This window comes from Crinia signifera, chromosome 6 (assembly GCF_055691185.1).
Source record: "Crinia signifera chromosome 6, ASM5569118v1, whole genome shotgun sequence".
NCBI classification, from domain to species: domain Eukaryota; kingdom Metazoa; phylum Chordata; class Amphibia; order Anura; family Myobatrachidae; genus Crinia; species Crinia signifera.
In genome coordinates this window covers 27977416-27996252 of record NC_139222.1, presented here as the reverse complement: position 1 = coordinate 27996252, position 18837 = coordinate 27977416, and the positions used below count along the sequence as shown (strand labels likewise).

The window sequence follows — 18837 nt, the reverse complement described above, 5'->3', positions numbered from 1 at the left end:
CACTGTGTGTCTCCTACAGATGGGCCCAGTAACAGAGATACCCCAGAGAGATGTCCCTGTCCTCTGTATTCCCAGGATAATCACATATATACCATGTCCTCAGTCACTGTGTGTCTCCTGCAGATGGGCCCAGTAACAGAGATACCCCAGAGAGATGTCCCCGTCCTCTGTATTCCCAGGATAATCACATATATACCATGTCCTCAGTCACTGTGTGTCTCCTACAGATGGGCCCAGTAACAGAGATACCCCAGAGAGATGTCCCCGTCCTCTGTATTCCCAGGATAATCACATATATACCATGTCCTCAGTCACTGTGTGTCTCCTACAGATGGGCCCAGTAACAGAGATACCCCAGAGAGATGTCCCCGTCCTCTGTATTCCCAGGATAATCACATATATACCATGTCCTCAGTCATTGTGTGTCTCCTATAGATGGGCCCAGTAACAGAGATACCCCAGAGAGATGTCCCCGTCCTCTGTATTCCCAGGATAATCACATATATACCATGTCCTCAGTCACTGTGTGTCTCCTACAGATGGGCCCAGTAACAGAGATACCCCAGAGAGATGTCCCCGTCCTCTGTATTCCCAGGATAATCACATATATACCATGTCCTCAGTCACTGCTTGTCTCCTACAGATGGGCCCAGTAACAGAGATACCCCAGAGAGATGTCCCCGTCCTCTGTATTCCCAGGATAATCACATATATACCATGTCCTCAGTCATTGTGTGTCTCCTATAGATGGGCCCAGTAACAGAGATACCCCAGAGAGATGTCCCCGTCCTGTGTATTCCCAGCACTGTACAGAGGAGACTCACAGGACCCCACAGGAGGATCAGGTAGGTGGGAATTAGGGTCTCCCCAATATTCCTAAGTGTATTCCTAAGTGTCACTATATGAATTGCAGTGGTTGTGGTTGTGTGTGTGTGTGTGTGTGTGTGTGTGTGTGTTTGTGTGTGTGTGTGTGTGTGTGTGTCCTATGCACGGATATTGTACTGTCTAATCTACCTAGCATCAGACATTACTAATGAGATATTTTTTTGTAGGTTCAATGTGAAGATATTAAGGCAGAAGATACAGAGGAAGAAGAGACGTATGTGACGGATATGAAGATAAGAGAAGAGTTTTATGTGTCTGATAAGAAAGAAGATACAGAGACAGAAGACACACATATGAGGGGTGATCAGCAGTGTAATAAAGAGGAAATCCCTAAAGATATCAGCACAGGTGAGGATTAATCACTTATTGCATACAGTATTTTCCTTGTTCTGTTAATACAGCTTTATACTCCTGCTCTCTCCCTCACATCATGTCACTGTGTGTTACCAGTCCAGAGATCTGACCAGTCACCTCCCCGCACTCTCTGGTGTATTTCATACATCAGGTACCATCAGCCCCTATTATACTCCTGCTCTCCCCTCACATCATGTCACTGTGTGTTACCAGCCCAGAGATCTGACCAGTCTCCTCCCCACACTCTCTGGAGTATCTCCTACATCAGCAGCCATCATCCCCTATTATACTCCTGCTCTCCCCCTCACATCATGTCACTATGTGTTACCAGCCCAGAGATCTGACCAGTCTCCTCCCCACACTCTCTGGAGTATCTCATACATCAGGAGCCATCAGCCCCTATTATACTCCTGCTCTCCCCCTCACATCATGTCACTGTGTGTTACCAGCCCAGAGATCTGACCAGTCTCCTCCCCACACTCTCTGGAGTATCTCATACATCAGGAGCCATCAGCCCCTATTATACTCCTGCTCACCCCTCACATCATGTCACTGTGTGTTACCAGCCCAGAGATCTGACCAGTCTCCTCCCCACACTCTCTGGTGTATCTCATACATCAGGAGCCATCAGCCCCTATTATACTCCTGCTCTCCCCTCACATCATGTCACTGTGTATTACCAGCCCAGAGATCTGACCAGTCTCCTCCCCACACTTTCTGGTAGAAAAGGATAATCATGATAATCAGGCGCTAATACTTTACATTAAAAATATAATAATCAATCTAAATGAATGCTGTCTAACTAAATCATTATAAGACGACTTATGGCTATTGCAGCTCCCAATAGGTATTCTGAATAACCTAATTAGACAAAAATAAAATAACAATTAAGAGAGCGCTATAACAGAAGTACAGATTACTTTATTAGCATTAAAAAGTAAAGAAAATAAAAAACTTATTCGGTATACATATTTGCTACTATAATAATAATTGCCACAGATATTCTGCAGGTGGTTACTGTAATTGCATTTTCTTTTCAGGGTCCACAGGTCCCACAGGGGACATCGGGTTATAGGCGGATCCAGGGGGTCCGAGGCACCAATCAGCGAAGCTCTTTTAAGATTTCCCAGGATGCCTAGGGCCATCTCCCCTGCAACCCCACCTCCAGGCTCAGCTAGCTCCGTTTTTTGTTTGGTGCCTGCAGAAAGCAGACGCACCTTTCCTTGTCAGTGTCCATGGGTCCCACAGGGGACATCGGGGTTGTAGGCGGATCCAGGGGATCCGAGGCACCAATCAGCGAAGCTCTTTAGAATTCCCAGGATGCCCGGGCCCTCTCCCCTACAACCCTGCCTTTTGTTTTTGTTTTTGTTTTTGTTTGGTGCAGACGCACCTGAATTCAGCGGGGATTACCTCCCTGAGGTAACCTCATAGGAAGGTCATTTTTCATTTTAAATTTTTACTTTTAAATTTGCCGCTCTTACGGCTGAGGCTGCCCCAGCAGTCAGTCATTGACGGCGGCGCGAACCGCCGCATCACTCTGCCCGGCGCCGACATTCGTCCCACGGCGTCAGCCAAGCGGGGTAGCCCGGCGGGGGGGGGACATCAGCGCCTAGTACCGCAGTTTTTGATCCCAGACAGCGTGGCCAGAGCGCAAGCAGGTAAGGCTCCCTTAGGGAGTGCAAATCGCTGTCTTACCGCGGCTGTGGGAGATAGCCGTGGTAGCTGGCGTGGACACTGGCTTAGGTCAGGGACTCCACTAGACCACTGGGGACTGAGTTTAAGCCGAGGCCGGGGACCCATTTTCAGACTCATAGCTCCGGTGGGGGAAGTCCAGCAAGGGGAGGTGGCGCTTGGCTTACAGTCCCTTCCCCAGCTTTGGTGCCATTCTCTCAGAGATTTGCCGGCCATTAGCTGCGTAACGCTGTGCCCGCCCCCTTCCTCTCAGACCAGCGCCATTTCCAGAGGCACAGAGTCTCCAGAGTCCAGGCACGAGCTCTCCCCTATGAAACAGTCTACAGGCTAAGTAGATTACTTTCACAGCCACCCTAGATCCCACTTGCTCCATAGAGCTTAAGCGGTTGATAGCAGGGTGTCATAGCTGTTATTAGGCTATTGTGTGTGTGTGTGTGTGACCTTGTGCTAGTTCTATCTTTCACTACTGTGTAAGCTTTTCTCTATATAATCTCTCATATTGAAGTGCTGCCTCATAGGTCACATATCACTCTAGGGTTTCTTTGGTGAATTCTCCTATTGTGCACTGTATCTTCCCCCTGTGGGTAATATGTACAAACGGGCTGCAAACAGACAGAGTCTCCTCAGCTTCTGTCCTGCAGAGGCTGTGCAGCAGGATTATCTGAGCAGGATGTTATCCAGGACGGGTTATGTGTCAATTGCTTTATCTCCCCTGGTCAGCCCTCTGCCTCGGTGGTTTCACCACAACCCCCCATGGCAGCCTTTCAGCAATTATTAGGTACTCTAGTGGATCGCCTTCCGCAATCCTTTGCACCCCCTGTAGTCCAGTCCCCTCCACCAGTGCCACGCCTCTCGTCAGAATGATTCTATTGGCCGCTAGGCGGCCAATCAGGAGCCGACTTTCTCAGCTCCTGATAGCGGCCAATAGAATCATTCTGATGAGAGCCGCAGAGGATGAAGGATCTCTGCGCCTCTGACAGTCTGATGCGGGGAGCCGCCGATGGAGTTGCCGGAGTGTCACAGAAGGTGACAGAAGACCAGGACTACGTTGGATCAAGACTTCAGAGCTTCCATGGAGGACCTGGGTGAGTAGGATTTCCTTCCACAGGTCCCCCATGGATTTCTTCGGACCGGATGGACGCCGACAGACACCGTCAACAGGGAGCAGGACAAGGCACCGGATCAAGACCCTGGGACCTACCTATGGGATCAAGATAGGGAAGTATCAGTATGTTTGTAATGTATGTATTAAAGTTTTATTTTTCTTATGTGTCAGTGTGTATTTATTTAACTAATTTTTTTTTACTGTGGAACTACAAGTGCCAGCGGGCCCTTTAATGCCCCACAGGCTGGGACTTGTGGTTCCACAGTTTAAAACAATAGTTTTTACATCTATTTTTTTTACACTCAATCAGCCCAGTGGCCACCGCACAGGGCCACCGGGGACAGCACCAGGTTTCAGCCTGGTCAGGTAAGTCCTGGAGGGGGGGGGGTCCCCACTCCCCCAGGGCCCCTGACCAGGCTGACTGGTCTGAGGGTTAATGCTTTGGCCGGGGGGACTTGTGTAAAAAGTCTCCCCCCGGCTGTGGCATTACCCTGCTGGCTGGTTTGGCCTGATTCTTAAAATACGGGGGACCCCTACTCATTTTGTCCCCCGTATTTTGGGAACCAGCCCCGGACCTGAAGCCTGGGTCTGGTTGTTAAAAATCGGGGAACCCCTATTTGTCGGGTTTCCTGACTTTTAATTACCGGCCCCGGCTCTTTCAGCCTGGTGCTGGTTACAGCTGTGGGGGGGACCCCACGCTGTTTTTTTATTTATTTATTTTTTCAATTATTTTTTTTTTTTGCACTGAAGCCTGCACGCTTAAAGCAAATAAGACAGGAAAATTAGGTGTATTTTCGTGGCTGTTTTACGCCAATTAGCAGCAGTATTTTCAATACGGCTGCTTAGTAAATCAGGAACCACCATTCTTTTGAATGTTGATTCCTGTCCTATCCTATAGATGGTGTGGACATTCATATTTGTAAATACAACTACAAATGTGCCATCTTTAGGATTACGAATTGCTGTATTTTCGAGATAGTCAATCCCGAAAATACAAATGTGTAAAAAATAGGTTTATTTCTGCCTACGAATACACCTATTTTTTACGAATTCATATTAGTAAATTTCCCCCATAGAGTCAAATGACTTGGTGCTAGAATTATTTTAAGTGACTGTTTTTTTCTGTATATGACCTTGGGAAGTTTTGGAAGGATGTTTCCAAGAATTTTGTCTTGTTGGAGAATTCTATAATTTTGGGATATTATTTTCTTTATTGCAGTAGCTTGATTATTGTATTTACACACAAAGGTTATGTCTTCATTCTGATTGAATTTATCTTTTTTAAGGACTTTTTTAGAGAGTAAGTCCTGTCTGTTCATACTTTGGACTTCTATAGCTAAGTCTATCAGTTTATTGGGGTAGCCTCTATCTCTGAATGACTGTTTGAGATCATTAGCTTGTTTATTAAATATATTATCACAGGTACAATTCCATTTAAGTCTCATGAATTGACTTTTCGGTATGTTTTGCTTCCACGGTAAATGGTGCGCACTTGTATAATGGAGATAGAAGTTTGTATTGACAGATTTAATATAGTTCTGAGAAACTATATGATCTACATTAGATTGGAGAGTCAGATTCAGAAAATTAATGTATTAATGTTACTGGTGTTGTAAGTGTGTGTGAATGTTAGATTAAATTAATTATTATTAATGTGTGTGACAAATTGTGTTTCAGAGTCTAGGTACCAATCCCAAATAATAAAGAGATTGTCTATATAACGGCCATAGAAGACCAGGCTGTCACCCCAGTGGCCGCCCCACACATGGATGTCTTTGACCTCGCCCATGTATAGGTTGGCATAGCTGGGGGAAAACCTGGTCCCCATGGCCGCCCCCTTCACCTGAAGAAAGAATTGATCCGAAAAAAGAAAATAATTGTGTGAAAGTATACATTTGATGGAATCAATTAGAAAGGCCCTATGTCTACAGCTGAGGTCCACAGCCCATAACAACTGCCTCTCTATCACTCCACACCCTAGGTCGTGCGGGATGTTTGTATATAAGGCACTGACATCTAGGGTCATGAATGCATATGTGGATTTCCAGGGGATGTTTTGAATTTTAGATAGGTCGGTCGTATGTAGGACCTCAGCTGTACAACATAGGGTTTTAAAAAGTGATCAACATAAAAGGATAGATTAGAAGTTAAAGAGTTGATACCGGAAATGATAGGATGCCCAGGTGGGCAAGTGAGTGACTTGTGAATCTTAGGGAGAAAGTAAAATGTGGGGGTGATAGGAAATTTGGAAAACAAAAACGTGTATTCTTCTCTGGATATGACTTCTTCTTGAAGTGCTGATGTTAAGCGTGACTTTAGGTCTGACAGGAAAGTGGTAGTGGGGTCACGAGGTAAAGTACTGTAGAATTCTATATTATATAGTTGTCTTTCAGCTTCTTTAACCTCTTGAGTGGTGGGTTTTGCTGGGGCAGGACAAACCTACCAGGACAGGTTTATCCTGCCCCAGCAAAACCCACCACAGAAAGCTAGAAGCAGCTCCAGTGTTAGTACGCCGGAGCTTCCTTGCTGCACCTCTCCCCCCTGCCTAAGCCGCCTGTCACATTTAGCAGTGACTTCGGCGGCAGGCTGGGGGATGTTCACGGCTCGGGAGGACTCGGGTGCCTGAGTGCTTCCGAGTCTCCCCGAGCCTGGCCGACCATACCCGAGCCTGCCGCCTACATCACTGTAAAATGAGTGACGGGCTGGCTGGCGGGTGGGTCAGGGAAGCTCCGGTGTACCAATCGCCGGAGCAAAGGTACTGGGGGGACTGGAGCTGGTCACGGGGGTGTGCTGTAGAGGTGCTGCGCCAGTGGTGCACACCTGGACACCACTGGCGCGCACCTATTGAATAATAGTGGTATGCCGGGAGATTTTCCCGGACAGCCCGCTGCGGCAGCGCAGCTGAGCCCGGAAAATCTGGGCTCAGGGCATACCACTCAAGTGGTTAATATAGTCAGTTTTGTTCATGACCACCACTCTGCCTCCCTTGTCAGCCTCCTTAATTATCACGTCATTATCTTTAGTTAGTTTTTTTAAGGCTAATTTATCTTGTTTTGATAGGTTAGAAGTAGATGGATATTTGTGTCTCTGAGCTTAAATTCTTAAAATCTTCTAGGGTGATTTTGTAGAAAGATTCGATACTACTGCTTTTAGCGGAAATAGGAAAGAATTCTGATTTGTTCATAAATTTATTCTGGGATGATTTTAAATAAAAAATTTGTTCAAATTTAGGAGTCTGTATGGTATCTGTATGATTGGTTTCCTAAAGGTCTTCCAAAATAGTTAATTTTGCACTGTCAGTGGGATCTAGAATAATTGGGATGGAGTTTTCTTTTATACTGTTTAAATGTTTTTTTGGCAAAAAAACTTTTTTCGGCACAGAGTGCGAATATAACGGTTTATAAATCAAAAATGTTTGGATTGGATGTCGGGGAAAATTTTAACCCTTTGCCAATACTGACAATTCATTGGCATTCAATTGTTTGTCTGAAAGATTATAAACCTATTTAATATTGTTTTGTGAGGTTTCTTTCCTATTTAGAGCTTTCTATAATTTCTTTTGTATGAGTTTGCCCCTCGTTTTCCTCGGGGCTTAATTCTCTTCTTCTTTTTGGGGTTTCTCTCTGGTGGTGTTCCAGAGAGCTCCAGCGCGTGCTTTTTGGTCTTGCCCCTAAAAAATTATGGGGTTCATCACCTTTGTTTATATTGGTCTTTGTGAGGTTAGCAGGCTGACCGTAAGACTGTAATTATGATATTTTATTATTTGTAGTGAAAAATGTACACTTTAGTCAGTCTGTACCCTGTAGTCTCTATGTATGTCTATATACCCCCTATATGTGTGTGTAGTTCCAGATCATATATTATTAGGCTGTATGAGCCCACCAGAAATGTAATGTCTGTATTTCCCAGGACTTTATTCATGTAAGCATGATACCATTTGCCCGTGCCCTTACTTGGTCATAAAGGAAAAGGGTTATCATATACTCACCTGCAGATTACCATTCCATGGTGGCAGTGGATAGAGAAACTGGGTAACACACTGTGGTTCATTCAGCATTGAGATAGTCTCTATTTGGGACTTTATACAGGGGTTGAGGTCACTTTTTTGATTATATAGAGTGACACCCCATTTTGATATTTTTATGATCATAATTTTTCTCTCTGCTGATAAATATTATTAGAACTGTGTAACGATTGATTACCTACCGAGGGCAGGAGTGTATCTATCATTGATGGGATACTCAGCCCACTAACTACCGCTTCAGGTGTTATATTGAGGTCTATATAGCACTCAAATCCATCTGCAATTGGGAGAACCGGGTGATTACACCAGTGATGATAACAATATGAAACAGGGCATCTAGACAGGCGTTTCATGAACTCACCTGACACGACAACATACCGCTACTACCTACTACTACGGGCAACACGATAACGGTAGAAATGAATACTGCCCGGGCAACCCAGAATGATGTTTTTAACAGCACACACACAGGGCGATTTCTGTCACAGATGCATTCGATTGACATACAGGGTAGCGCACACATGAGGCAACTTATCATCTCCCCCTTTTGGACCACTACTACGCCTCAGTAGAAGAAGAATATGTCTCCCACCATGACCATGAATACAGGGCAACAATTAAACAATTAAGGTACATAGCGCCCCGGACGAAGGAACGTATCAGTACAGCACTGATCTCCTAATCTCTCTATGATCAGGATGCTCCGACTCAAGTCATTCATGCAAAATCTACCCCGAGACAATGCTGACCTATGCGCCTTTGTCTGCCTTTTTCTCCCCCTTACTCGGTGCAAATCGACGCCACGACATCATCATTGATCGGGGGCCCAGTTAAACACATTATGAGTCCATCTGACAGTAGGGCACACTACCGGTGTCTAACTGTCATTTTTGGACCGATAAACATAGCAATGTAGGTTGCCGTGGCAACCTAGATAAACAATAAGAACACTGCGTCAAGCAATATACACGGGGCCACTTAGTTTGATGCTGCACCCCACGTGATGAATGGGGCAGCACACACACGGGGCGACTTACCGGCACCCCGCTTGATCTATGTCATGCCCCAACAGGGAGGGAGCGTGATCATTATATAGAAACTGTGCGGTCGCAGTTAGATGTATCATGCCATGAATCACAGGGCATGCCGACACAGCTTAGATTCACCAACGGCATATCTGCCAAACTGCTTTGATCTCAACAATACACGCGAGATCCACACCGAGTCAATCCTGACTTAAACACTTTTTTCTCCGCTGTCTCTGAGTGATTACTTTATGACACCGCTAATTGCCAGTAACAATCCAGACAGATACACTGTCAACCCATGGGACATGGAAGCATACCGCTAATGCCCAAAGTTTACTCACAATATGACAAGTGTAAAAACGTAATTTAACACAATACTTAGGACGAGTGTTTGGAAAATCACTGACAGTGGGTGTACACTCACGCATCATGCGTGACACCTAAACGTTATGACCAATGGCACAAAGGGATCGACACATACACTCCCATTGAAATTTGCATACTATGAATATGCAGTGAGGAACTGGTATTTAAGGAGCTTCCGGTGGCTTGCCCGGTGGTCCTGAGGAAGCTTTTTTGCGAAAGCGTACGCTCGACTTAACTACACACCTAGTGTGTTTAATACCCCACTCTCCCCTCCCCACTTACTAATTGTAATTTTGAACTGTTGGCTGCGAGAGGGGTCACCGTTGGACACGGTCCCCTACCTAAAGACACTGACACGGTATCTGGCGCCAGAACCGGTAGTGTCCCTGTCTGTTCTAAACCCACTAGAGCGAGGAAGAGCACGCAAGCACCCCTCTGATACAGCTCTGTGGGAGAACACAGTATGTGATATCACTGGCTCCAGCAAGCCAGCAGCAGCGCTGAGACGGAATTGTGTCCGTGCTCAGGCGCTTACCGGCGGCTACTAGAGAGAGCCCAGGGTGTAATTGCAACATTGCAGATCATGATAATAACCCTGATCCACGTTACAAATAAATGTTTATTATGAAACACAGCTCAGCAGCAATATAATTTGAGTCACTTGGGAGAACGGACAGTGGGGTTTCCACTAGGTGAAGGATTTCTATCCTTTTTTATACCACTATATGTTGTCTAATGTCTTGTCCTATTTTCTTTTATATTTCGCAACCATTTTTAATGAATCAAATAAAAGTGATATTTTATAATTAATTCTCTCTCCAGGTGCACCATAAAAAGACACTCTTTTCTTTTCAAATAAATTTGTCCTTTCCGTGTCTATGGTAGCACACCCTCACATTAATTAAAAACTGATTGGTGATAATAATACAATGAGGGTCCATTTCTGAATATAAATCCATTTATATCTGTGCGACTGACTACACCTGTTTCCAGCTCCCTAGCAGAGGAACCATCTCCACAGGGGGGTTTACAATTCTTTGTAAACCTCTGGGCTCTAGCAGACTTTGTGGAACCGGGCACCGCAGGGGGTGATCGAATCCCCCTACTATCAACAGGAAGGTTGTCCACAGGGGGTGACCACCACACAACGTAATCAGCTGGTTATTGTTCGTTGTATTGATACTCCCTTGCATATCACTGGTCACTAGCAGACTTACTGGAACCGACCCAGCAGGGGGGGCTGCAGCAGATGGCCAGCTGAATATTACCTGGGGGGATGTGTCTGACTCTGGGGTCCACCAATCCGAACCAAGTACCGGCCCACTGGCAGTTTAAGCCCCGTGGGAAATTGGAAGTTTTTAAAATGACTGGCACACAAGCCAGGAGGGAGATTTGATGGACTGTCCTGGACTAAGAGGTTGTGCTCTGTCTAGGTATCGTGTGGACTTATCTGCTATCACTGCTGTGCGGATTAAGTGATAGTTTTGTGCTTTGGACTGTGATGATACAAGGACTTTGCTACCCGGATGTTTTTATGCTACATTTGCCTCTTTTTCCTGTCTTCATCTACTTTCGTGTGCTGTGATAAAAATAAACCATATTTTGGTTTCATCTGCTCGGTGTCTGAGTGATTGAGGAACTCGTACCCTCACAGTCTTTTCTTTATTCAGGCTGCGCTGGTACACCATTTCTTCCCGGCACTTGAAACTGCCTTGCTGAAACGCAAGGGTTTCTCGTCCAGAGTGGCGAGAACCATGATTCAGGCACGCAAGCCGGCATCTTCCCGGATTTATTACCGGATATGGCACACCTACTTTACCTGGTGCAGGGATAGGAGGTATGATCCGAAGGTCTTCAAGGTTGCCAGAATCCTGGCATTCTTACAGAAGGGCCTAGACATGGGGCTGAGATTAGCGTCTTTAAAAGTACAGGTCTCCGCTTTATCCATCTGGTTCCAGAAGAAGATTGCCTTCCTACCGGATGTTCGTACATTCTTCCAAGGGGTTCTGCATGTCCAACCTCCGTATGTCCCTCCTACAACACCTTGGGACCTCTCACTAGTGTTACAGGCTTTGACTAAAGCCCCTTTTGAACTGCTAACTGTGGTGGATTTCAAGTGTCTGACTGCCAAAACAGTATTCCTTTCGGCCATCGCTTCTGCCCGAAGCTCTCTCTTGCAAATCACCTTTCCTCATTGTTCATCCTGATAGAGCAGTGTTGAGGACAAAACCATCCTACGTGCCTAAGGTTGTCTCCAGATTTCATGTTAATCAGGAGATTGTGGTCCCTGCATTCACAGCTGAAGGTCTCTCTCCAGAAGAACGCCTGCTGGATGTGGTCAGGGCTCTGAGTGGTTGGTCCTTCATGGGCAGCACGCCGGGGTGCATCTGCCGAACAGCTGTGCAAGGCTGCAACGTGGTCATCGGTTCATACCTTTATTGGATTCTATGCTTTTGACACGTTCGCCTCTCAGGATGCCTCCTTCGGTCAGCAGGTACTTCTTACACCTCAGGCAAATTTCCTCCCTTAATTACGGCTTGTGACTTCCCCGATGTCCCCTGTGGGACCCATGGACCCCGAAAAGGAAAGTTATGATAGACCTACCTTTTTTTAACTTCCTTTCCTTGAAGTCCATGGGAACCACAGGGCGCCCTCCCTTCAATTTGTTCCTGAGGTATCGCTATGTGTGATATATTACACTGTAATCTGTAATGACCATACCCTTGTCCATGTGCTGTGATATGTATGTGTGAGTACTTGGGCATGTGTCCTCTCTGTCCTCTTCCTTTCTCCGCTCCCTGCTTATGGCTTGGTACCAAAACGGAACTAGTTGAGCCTGGAGGCGGGGTTGCAGGGGAGAGGGCCCTACGCATCCTGGGAAATCTTAAAAGAGCTTTGCTGATTGGTGCCTCGGACCCCCTGGATCCGCGTACAACCCGATGTCCCCTGTGGTTCCCATGGACTTCAAGGAAAAGAAGTTAACAAAGGTAGGTCTACCATAACTTTCCTTTTTGCATTCATATCCCACCGTGTGTATACTGACAGAACAGACCCGTACCACCATCAGTAGTGCTGATCCTGTAAGGTGCATATACGCAGCTCAGTAGCCAGAAGCCAATTATTTTATATTGATAAAATAGGTGAATGATACTTTCAGTTGATAGTGGCTATAGTATAACCGCATCTAAAGCAGCATCTGGAAAAGGAGGTAATAAGAGAGAGAGAGAGAGAGACTAGGGGCAGAGATATAGAGATGGGGCAGAAGGAAGAGAGGAGGGGAGAGGGGGGGGCAGATGGGGTGGAGGAGAGAGAAAAGGGGACTGGGAGAGAGCGAAAAGTAGGAAAGGGTGGGAGCAGAAAGGGGAGGTGACTGGGGGCAAGGTGATGTGATACGATGAGGTGCTGAGGGATAACGGGATGAGGCAGGGGGTAGGTATCTATCTTCTTTACCAGTATCGGAGGGCATCCTGTTCTCTGGTGCCAGGCTCCCCTACAAGTTCCCCTCTGCCCCTGCCTGATCCATTGTGACTAATGTCACAGCTGGGTGGGCATGTTTACATATTCCCACCCATTTCAGATGCCAATCACTGCTGGTTCCTGCAGTGGGTTATATGGGCGGACGGCAGATCGCCTGTACACATAGGGCACGATTTGTAGTCCATTCGGTTGGGGGGGCGGACGGGGGCACTGGCAGTGATGGGCCATGGATGGGAATGCCCAGTGTTTCAAGGGCATTCCCATGTAAATTTGTGCGTGACGCAAGGTGCCAGGGGCGGGTAGCTGACTTCACATGGCGTCAGCCGCCCTGAGCCCTGGAGATATCATTTTAATGATTTCTCCAGCATTGGGCACATGCGAGGGGATCCGGGGTGGAGTAGCTGCTATTACTCTGGGACTTGGTACCAGGTCATCCAGAAACAGGCCCATAGCACAATGCACCAATATATCGGCCTTCGGCTCTGTTGCAGAGATCACGCTGGTTACAGACATATTACTGGTGCCCACTGGCTGACGGACCAGCGATATATCGGCCAGTGTGTGCGCAGCATTAGACATGTTTAGTGTAAGTGATAAAACATCCATGAACATTTGTTTCTCAATATAAACAATTCTGTCTGTTGTCATTCATCTGTTTCCTGTAGATGGGCGCACAAGCAGGAATACCTCGGAGGGAGATCTCATTGTGTCTCCAGATTATATACTAGAAGATAAGAACATCAGACAAGATTCTCCAGAAGAAAAACCCATTATCCCCAATACACACCCAACATTTCCCAGTGCAGATATTTCATCTGGTCCCTCTAGTCATGAGGAACCTTCTCCTGATCATTCAGACCTTACTTCACACAGTACAGACCATAAAGATGATACAATATCATCCAGTTCTATAAGTCAGTCAGTTTTCGCTTTACATCAGAGACATCACACAGGGGAGAAACCATTTTCATGTTCTGAATGTGGGAAATCATTTTCTCGTAAGTCAAATCTTGTTATACATGAGAGGGTACATACAGGTGAGAAACCATTTTCATGTTCTGAGTGTGGGAAATGTTATAGGGATAAATCCAGTCGTGTTATACATGAGAGGGTACATACAGGTGAGAAACCATTTTCATGTTCTGAATGTGGGAAATGTTGTAGCAATAAATCCAATCTTGTTATACATGAGAGGGTACATACAGGTGAGAAACCATTTTCATGTTCTGAGTGTGGGAAATGTTATAGGGATAAATCCAGTCTTGTAATACATGAGAGGGTACATACAGGTGAGAAACCATTTTCATGTTCTGAATGTGGGAAATGTTTTACAAATAAATATAATCTTGTTACACATGAGAGGGTACATACAGGTGAGAAATCATTTTCATGCTCTGAATGTGGGAAATGTTTTACAAAGAAATATAATCTTGTTAAACATGAGAGGGTACATACAGGTGAGAAACCATTTGCATGTTCTGAGTGTGGGAAATGTTTTCTAAATAAATCTCATCTTGTTCTACATGAGAGGGTACATACAGGTGAGTAACCATTTTCATGCTCTGAATGTGGGAAATGTTTTACCAATAAATCACATCTTGTTAGACATCAGAGAAGCCTTTTCCATGCTTACAGTGTGGGACATGATTTATAAATAAATGTATACTTTGTAAATACCAGAACAATAACATTTTGATGAGCAGATCTACATTAAATGTGAGCATTGATGTGAGGATACCCCTGTTGCATGCACAGGGATCATCTGAGAGTAGTCTCCCCAAAACAATGCAGGCTCGATTCACCCCCTAGAATTTGTGGGAGCTACCCATGGGTTCTTAAATGTAAGCCCAGCAGAAACTGTCCTGGCTGATGTTCCTCTACAACCAGCCCCCTCCCCCCTCTCCAGAGCTGCCGGCTTATGCTGGATGCAGCTTGTGAGCGGGTCGTTAGGGGAATGTATGACCTGCTCACTATATGGCGGAGCCTACGACACGCTCAGAAACTGCCTCTGATGTGATCGCGACCCGAACCCACTTCAATGGTAGGATCTCAGAAAAGACCTAACGATCCGCGGGGCTGCATGTCGGATCGGAATCGCATCAGAACGGCAGTGAAATGGACAATTTACATAAAATCGGTTGAGATTGTATCTAAATTGGCTCATTTTGGGCCAAATCATCCTGATGTGTACCCCACATTACTGTAATCATACTGCAGGCTTCCAGGCACCAGCTCAGCAGGAAGCCAGGCTGCTCCTTGGACACTTACATCCTGGGATACAACCGTCCACCCAATCACTGCCCAGATCTTATTTTTATTCAGTATTTCTTATTACAATATGCGTATGATACAGATATAAGATGTTACATCCCATCCTTTCCCCTACCTTATATCTGTGCAGTGTATATGTGCTTTATGTCTGACAAGCGATGTCATTATACCGATTATACTGAACTTACATTGTGCCTCATCTATCTCACCTTCTGTGTACGGCCATTTATAATAAAGCTATTCCTGTGTTTGGTCCTGTGTAATAGTGTGGATTTGTGTAATGTATATGCATTGTTGTGTATACTCCTGTATAAGCCTCATAGAATTCTGACAGCGTCCATCTCTCCCACGTTTGATGACACTTTCTTACATTATTACTTTTGGTGTATGTGTACTTCTCATTATCTACTGTATGGTTTACCAGATGGATCCAGTGGTATAAATCCGGTGCCTCATGCGCCTCCATTTCCCTGCTATTATTACTTTTGCCAGAGCAGCTAGGTTCTCCACCGGCGGTATAAACGGGTCATTGCCCTTACCTGTGGGTTTATGCCCAAAATACATAGTTACATCCAGATATTGTACCGGTAGTCCCACCTTGACCATTATAATTTGGACTTTCTCCCAAAATCTCCTTTGCGTGATGCTGCCAAATCCTATGCATACATGTACCCTGCTGTATACTGCATTTTGGGCATAAATCATTTCTCTTTCAATGGTCCTGGTGACACAGCTTCACATTATGATGTAGGAGGGTCCGCAGGAGCCAGGCACCTATACCAAAGCTTTTAGAGTGGTAGGCTCCTCCCACTGCATCCCAGAATCCCCAGTTCTTTTTAGGTGCCCACCGGAGTGGGTGCTATACTGAAGAGGCTGCTGCGCAGATTAGAGATAGATAGGTGGTTTTTATTTTATTAATTTTACACTTATTAGGTATGACGCAGTGCTGAGGAACTTCAGGTTTCGTCACACGGAGCAATGCGTTCCAATTAGAAACAGGAAATGTGTTCCACCCGGAGTTCTGACTTCTAGAGGACATTTCAACAGTTTTTAAGCAATGAGGGTTAGCGGTTTTACCTTATGGAATACACTGCATGATTTTTTAATGGTACTAAATATTAGTAGTAAATATACAGTATTTTTTTTTTTTTTTAAGTTTTATTTTTTTATTATTATGCTTTCACCTTACAATACATTTGTCAAATGCATTATATGTACAAAATAATTGTGATGTTGTCATGAACACAGAGTTACTGGTATACATATTAGCTTGAATCACAATAATGCTGCTTTGAGACCGCATAACTGGCTTTGACCCTGTATTTGGAAACGTTTCCAAAAACGGGTCTGCCAGATAAAACCCCTTTCACACCGCAGCACTTAAACGGTATATTACCGTTTAAGTGCCGATTTTTTGACACTGGCAGACCCGTTTTTGGAAACTTTCCAAATACAGGGTCAAAGCCAGTGCAGCCTTCAGCCCTCCCCTCCGTGCAGCTCCCCCCCCCCTCGCGTGTCGACCGAGAGCATGTCGACGCCCCCCGCGCGTGTCGACGCCCCCGCGCGTGTCGACGCCCCCCGCGCGTGTCGACGCCCCCCCCCCACCCCACCCCGCGTGTCAGCGCCCCCCCCCCCCCCCCCGTTTTTGGAAACGTTTCCAAAAACGGGTCTGCCAGATAAAACCCCTTTCACACCGCAGCACTTAAACGGTATATTACCGTTTAAGTGCCGATTTTTTGACACTGGCAGACCCGTTTTTGGAAACTTTCCAAATACAGGGTCAAAGCCAGTGCAGCCTTCAGCCCTCCCCTCCGTGCAGCTCCCCCCCCCCCCTCGCGTGTCGACCGAGAGCATGTCGACGCCCCCCGCGCATGTCGACGCCCCCGCGCGTGTCGACGCCCCCCCACCCCACCCCGCGTGTCGGCGCCCCCCCCCCCCGTGTCGACTTACCCCGTGCCGGTACCTCCGTTGTGGACTGCAGCTCAGTATGCTCGGAAAGCACTTATGAAAAAAGTGTCTTCCAGAAAATGGCTGCCCCATAGGAAACCCTGTTTAAAAAAACTGTCTTCCGTATGGGGGGCAGCCATTTTCTGAAAGACACTTTTTTCATAAGTGCTTTCCGAGCATACTGAGCTGCAGTGCCGGGAACCACAACGGAGATACCGGCACGGGGTAAGTCGACACGGGGGGGGCGCCGACACGCGCGGGGGGGTCGACACGCGCGGGGGCCGTCGACACGCGCGGGGGGCGTCGACACGCGCGCGGGGGGTGTCGACACGCGCGGGGGGGGGGGCTCCAGTGCTGTGAATACTTAATGAGCGCTCATTAAGTATTCACTGTGCTGAATTTAGGACCCAGCTCATTGGCTGGGTCCTAAATACCGTTTCTGAGCCGATTTTTGCGCTAAAATACCGGTTCAGAAACGGGTAGGACCCTGCATTTTAACCGGTTAGAAAAAACGGCATTTTCTAACCGGTTAAGTGGGACTGGACCTTTCAGACCGCACACATTACCGTTTTAAAACGGTAAAAAAACGGCAATTTACCGTTTTAAAAGTGCGGTCTGAAAGGGGCATAAGAGTAATGAGAAAAATAAAAGAAGTTCAAAATACAAACAGCATTGACAATTAACCTGTGTCCACATCAGTCATTGTTCGACACTTGTTTTTAGTTTCAATTATTAAATATCATCAGCGGGGAGGCCGTGTCCCCAGAAACTCCCGTCCCCCATTCCAGACCCTCTTCCATGTCAATTTCCTAGGGAATTGGTGGATCTCCCTGTACCAATCTTGTTTCGTAATAATCTGTGTTCTGGAGGGTTTGCTTGATCCTGCTCTGAAAATCTCTCGGTAATGTATTAATATAACTCTCCCATGTGTTAAAATAAGTTTTTGTGAGTTTTTCTTTATGCAGTGTGGTCTCCAACCAATCCATCATGAACAGATGGTGGAGTTTTACCTTGAATAACTCTAAGGGAGGGGGGGAGGGGTCAATCCAATTTTGTAGAATAGCCTTGCAAGCTGCTGCACTGATTGCAACTGATAGCTTTTTGCAGCCTCTTGTTATCCTCTGTTGTTCGGGAAGTATGCCAAAAATCGCCCACTCCGCAGTAAATGGTATGTAGTTTAATAGGTGGTCTAGGGCGAAAGATTTTACCTGTAGCCAGAATTTGCGGATAAATGGGCATGCCCACAAGCAGTGAAAAAGGTCGGCTTGTGGGGCTTGACACTTACCACAGTGTCCTGTGTTTGGCATGCCGGCCAAAAATTGTCTCTTAGGGCGGGATGTATCAACACTTACCGCAGCGCTGACATCCCGTTTCCGCATCCGCAGTGCCTTCTCTTATGTACTAATAAAGTTTCGCGTTCTAAAAAAAAAAAAAAACTCCGCCTGTCTAAACTATCGCAGAGCTTCCGACGCGGCTGACACTTGCATTGGGTCCAATGTAAGTTGAAGCGCTGTGGAATGTATTAACATTCGTTGCGCTCTGATCAGCCCTGTTTTTTTTCGCCAAGTTTGAGTGGCGTTACAGCCTATTTTGCCCGTGATCCCTGCCACCCAATACAGCAGCCGGCAGACCCAGCACTCATCTCTCACCCCAGCAATGCCCAGCTTTATTTCCAGGGGTTCCGGCAT

The 18837-nt window shown here is 46.2% G+C and overlaps 1 protein-coding gene across 1 annotated transcript; it reads left to right on the top strand.

The window, feature by feature from the left end:
- Positions 1 to 1112: 1112 nt before the first annotated feature.
- LOC146009557 (uncharacterized) lies at positions 1113 to 15418 on the top strand. Its single transcript, XM_083150002.1, has 5 exons — positions 1113 to 1233; positions 2624 to 2658; positions 11125 to 11589; positions 11729 to 11807; positions 13597 to 15418. The coding sequence occupies exons 1-5, from the start codon at positions 1113 to 1115 to the stop codon at positions 14478 to 14480; spliced, it is 1584 nt and encodes a 527-aa protein (XP_083006128.1). The 3' UTR covers positions 14481 to 15418.
- Positions 15419 to 18837: the final 3419 nt, after the last annotated feature.

Coding starts and splice junctions, on each gene's coding strand:
- LOC146009557 (XM_083150002.1), top strand. CDS start 1,113: ATGAAGATAAGAGAAGAGTTTTATGTGTCTGATAAGAAAGAAGATACA. Junction 1,234..2,623: donor CCCTAAAGATATCAGCACAG/GTGAGGATTAAT, acceptor TGTTTGGTGCAG/ACGCACCTGAATTCAGCGGG. Junction 2,659..11,124: donor GCGGGGATTACCTCCCTGAG/GTAACCTCATAG, acceptor TTCTTTATTCAG/GCTGCGCTGGTACACCATTT.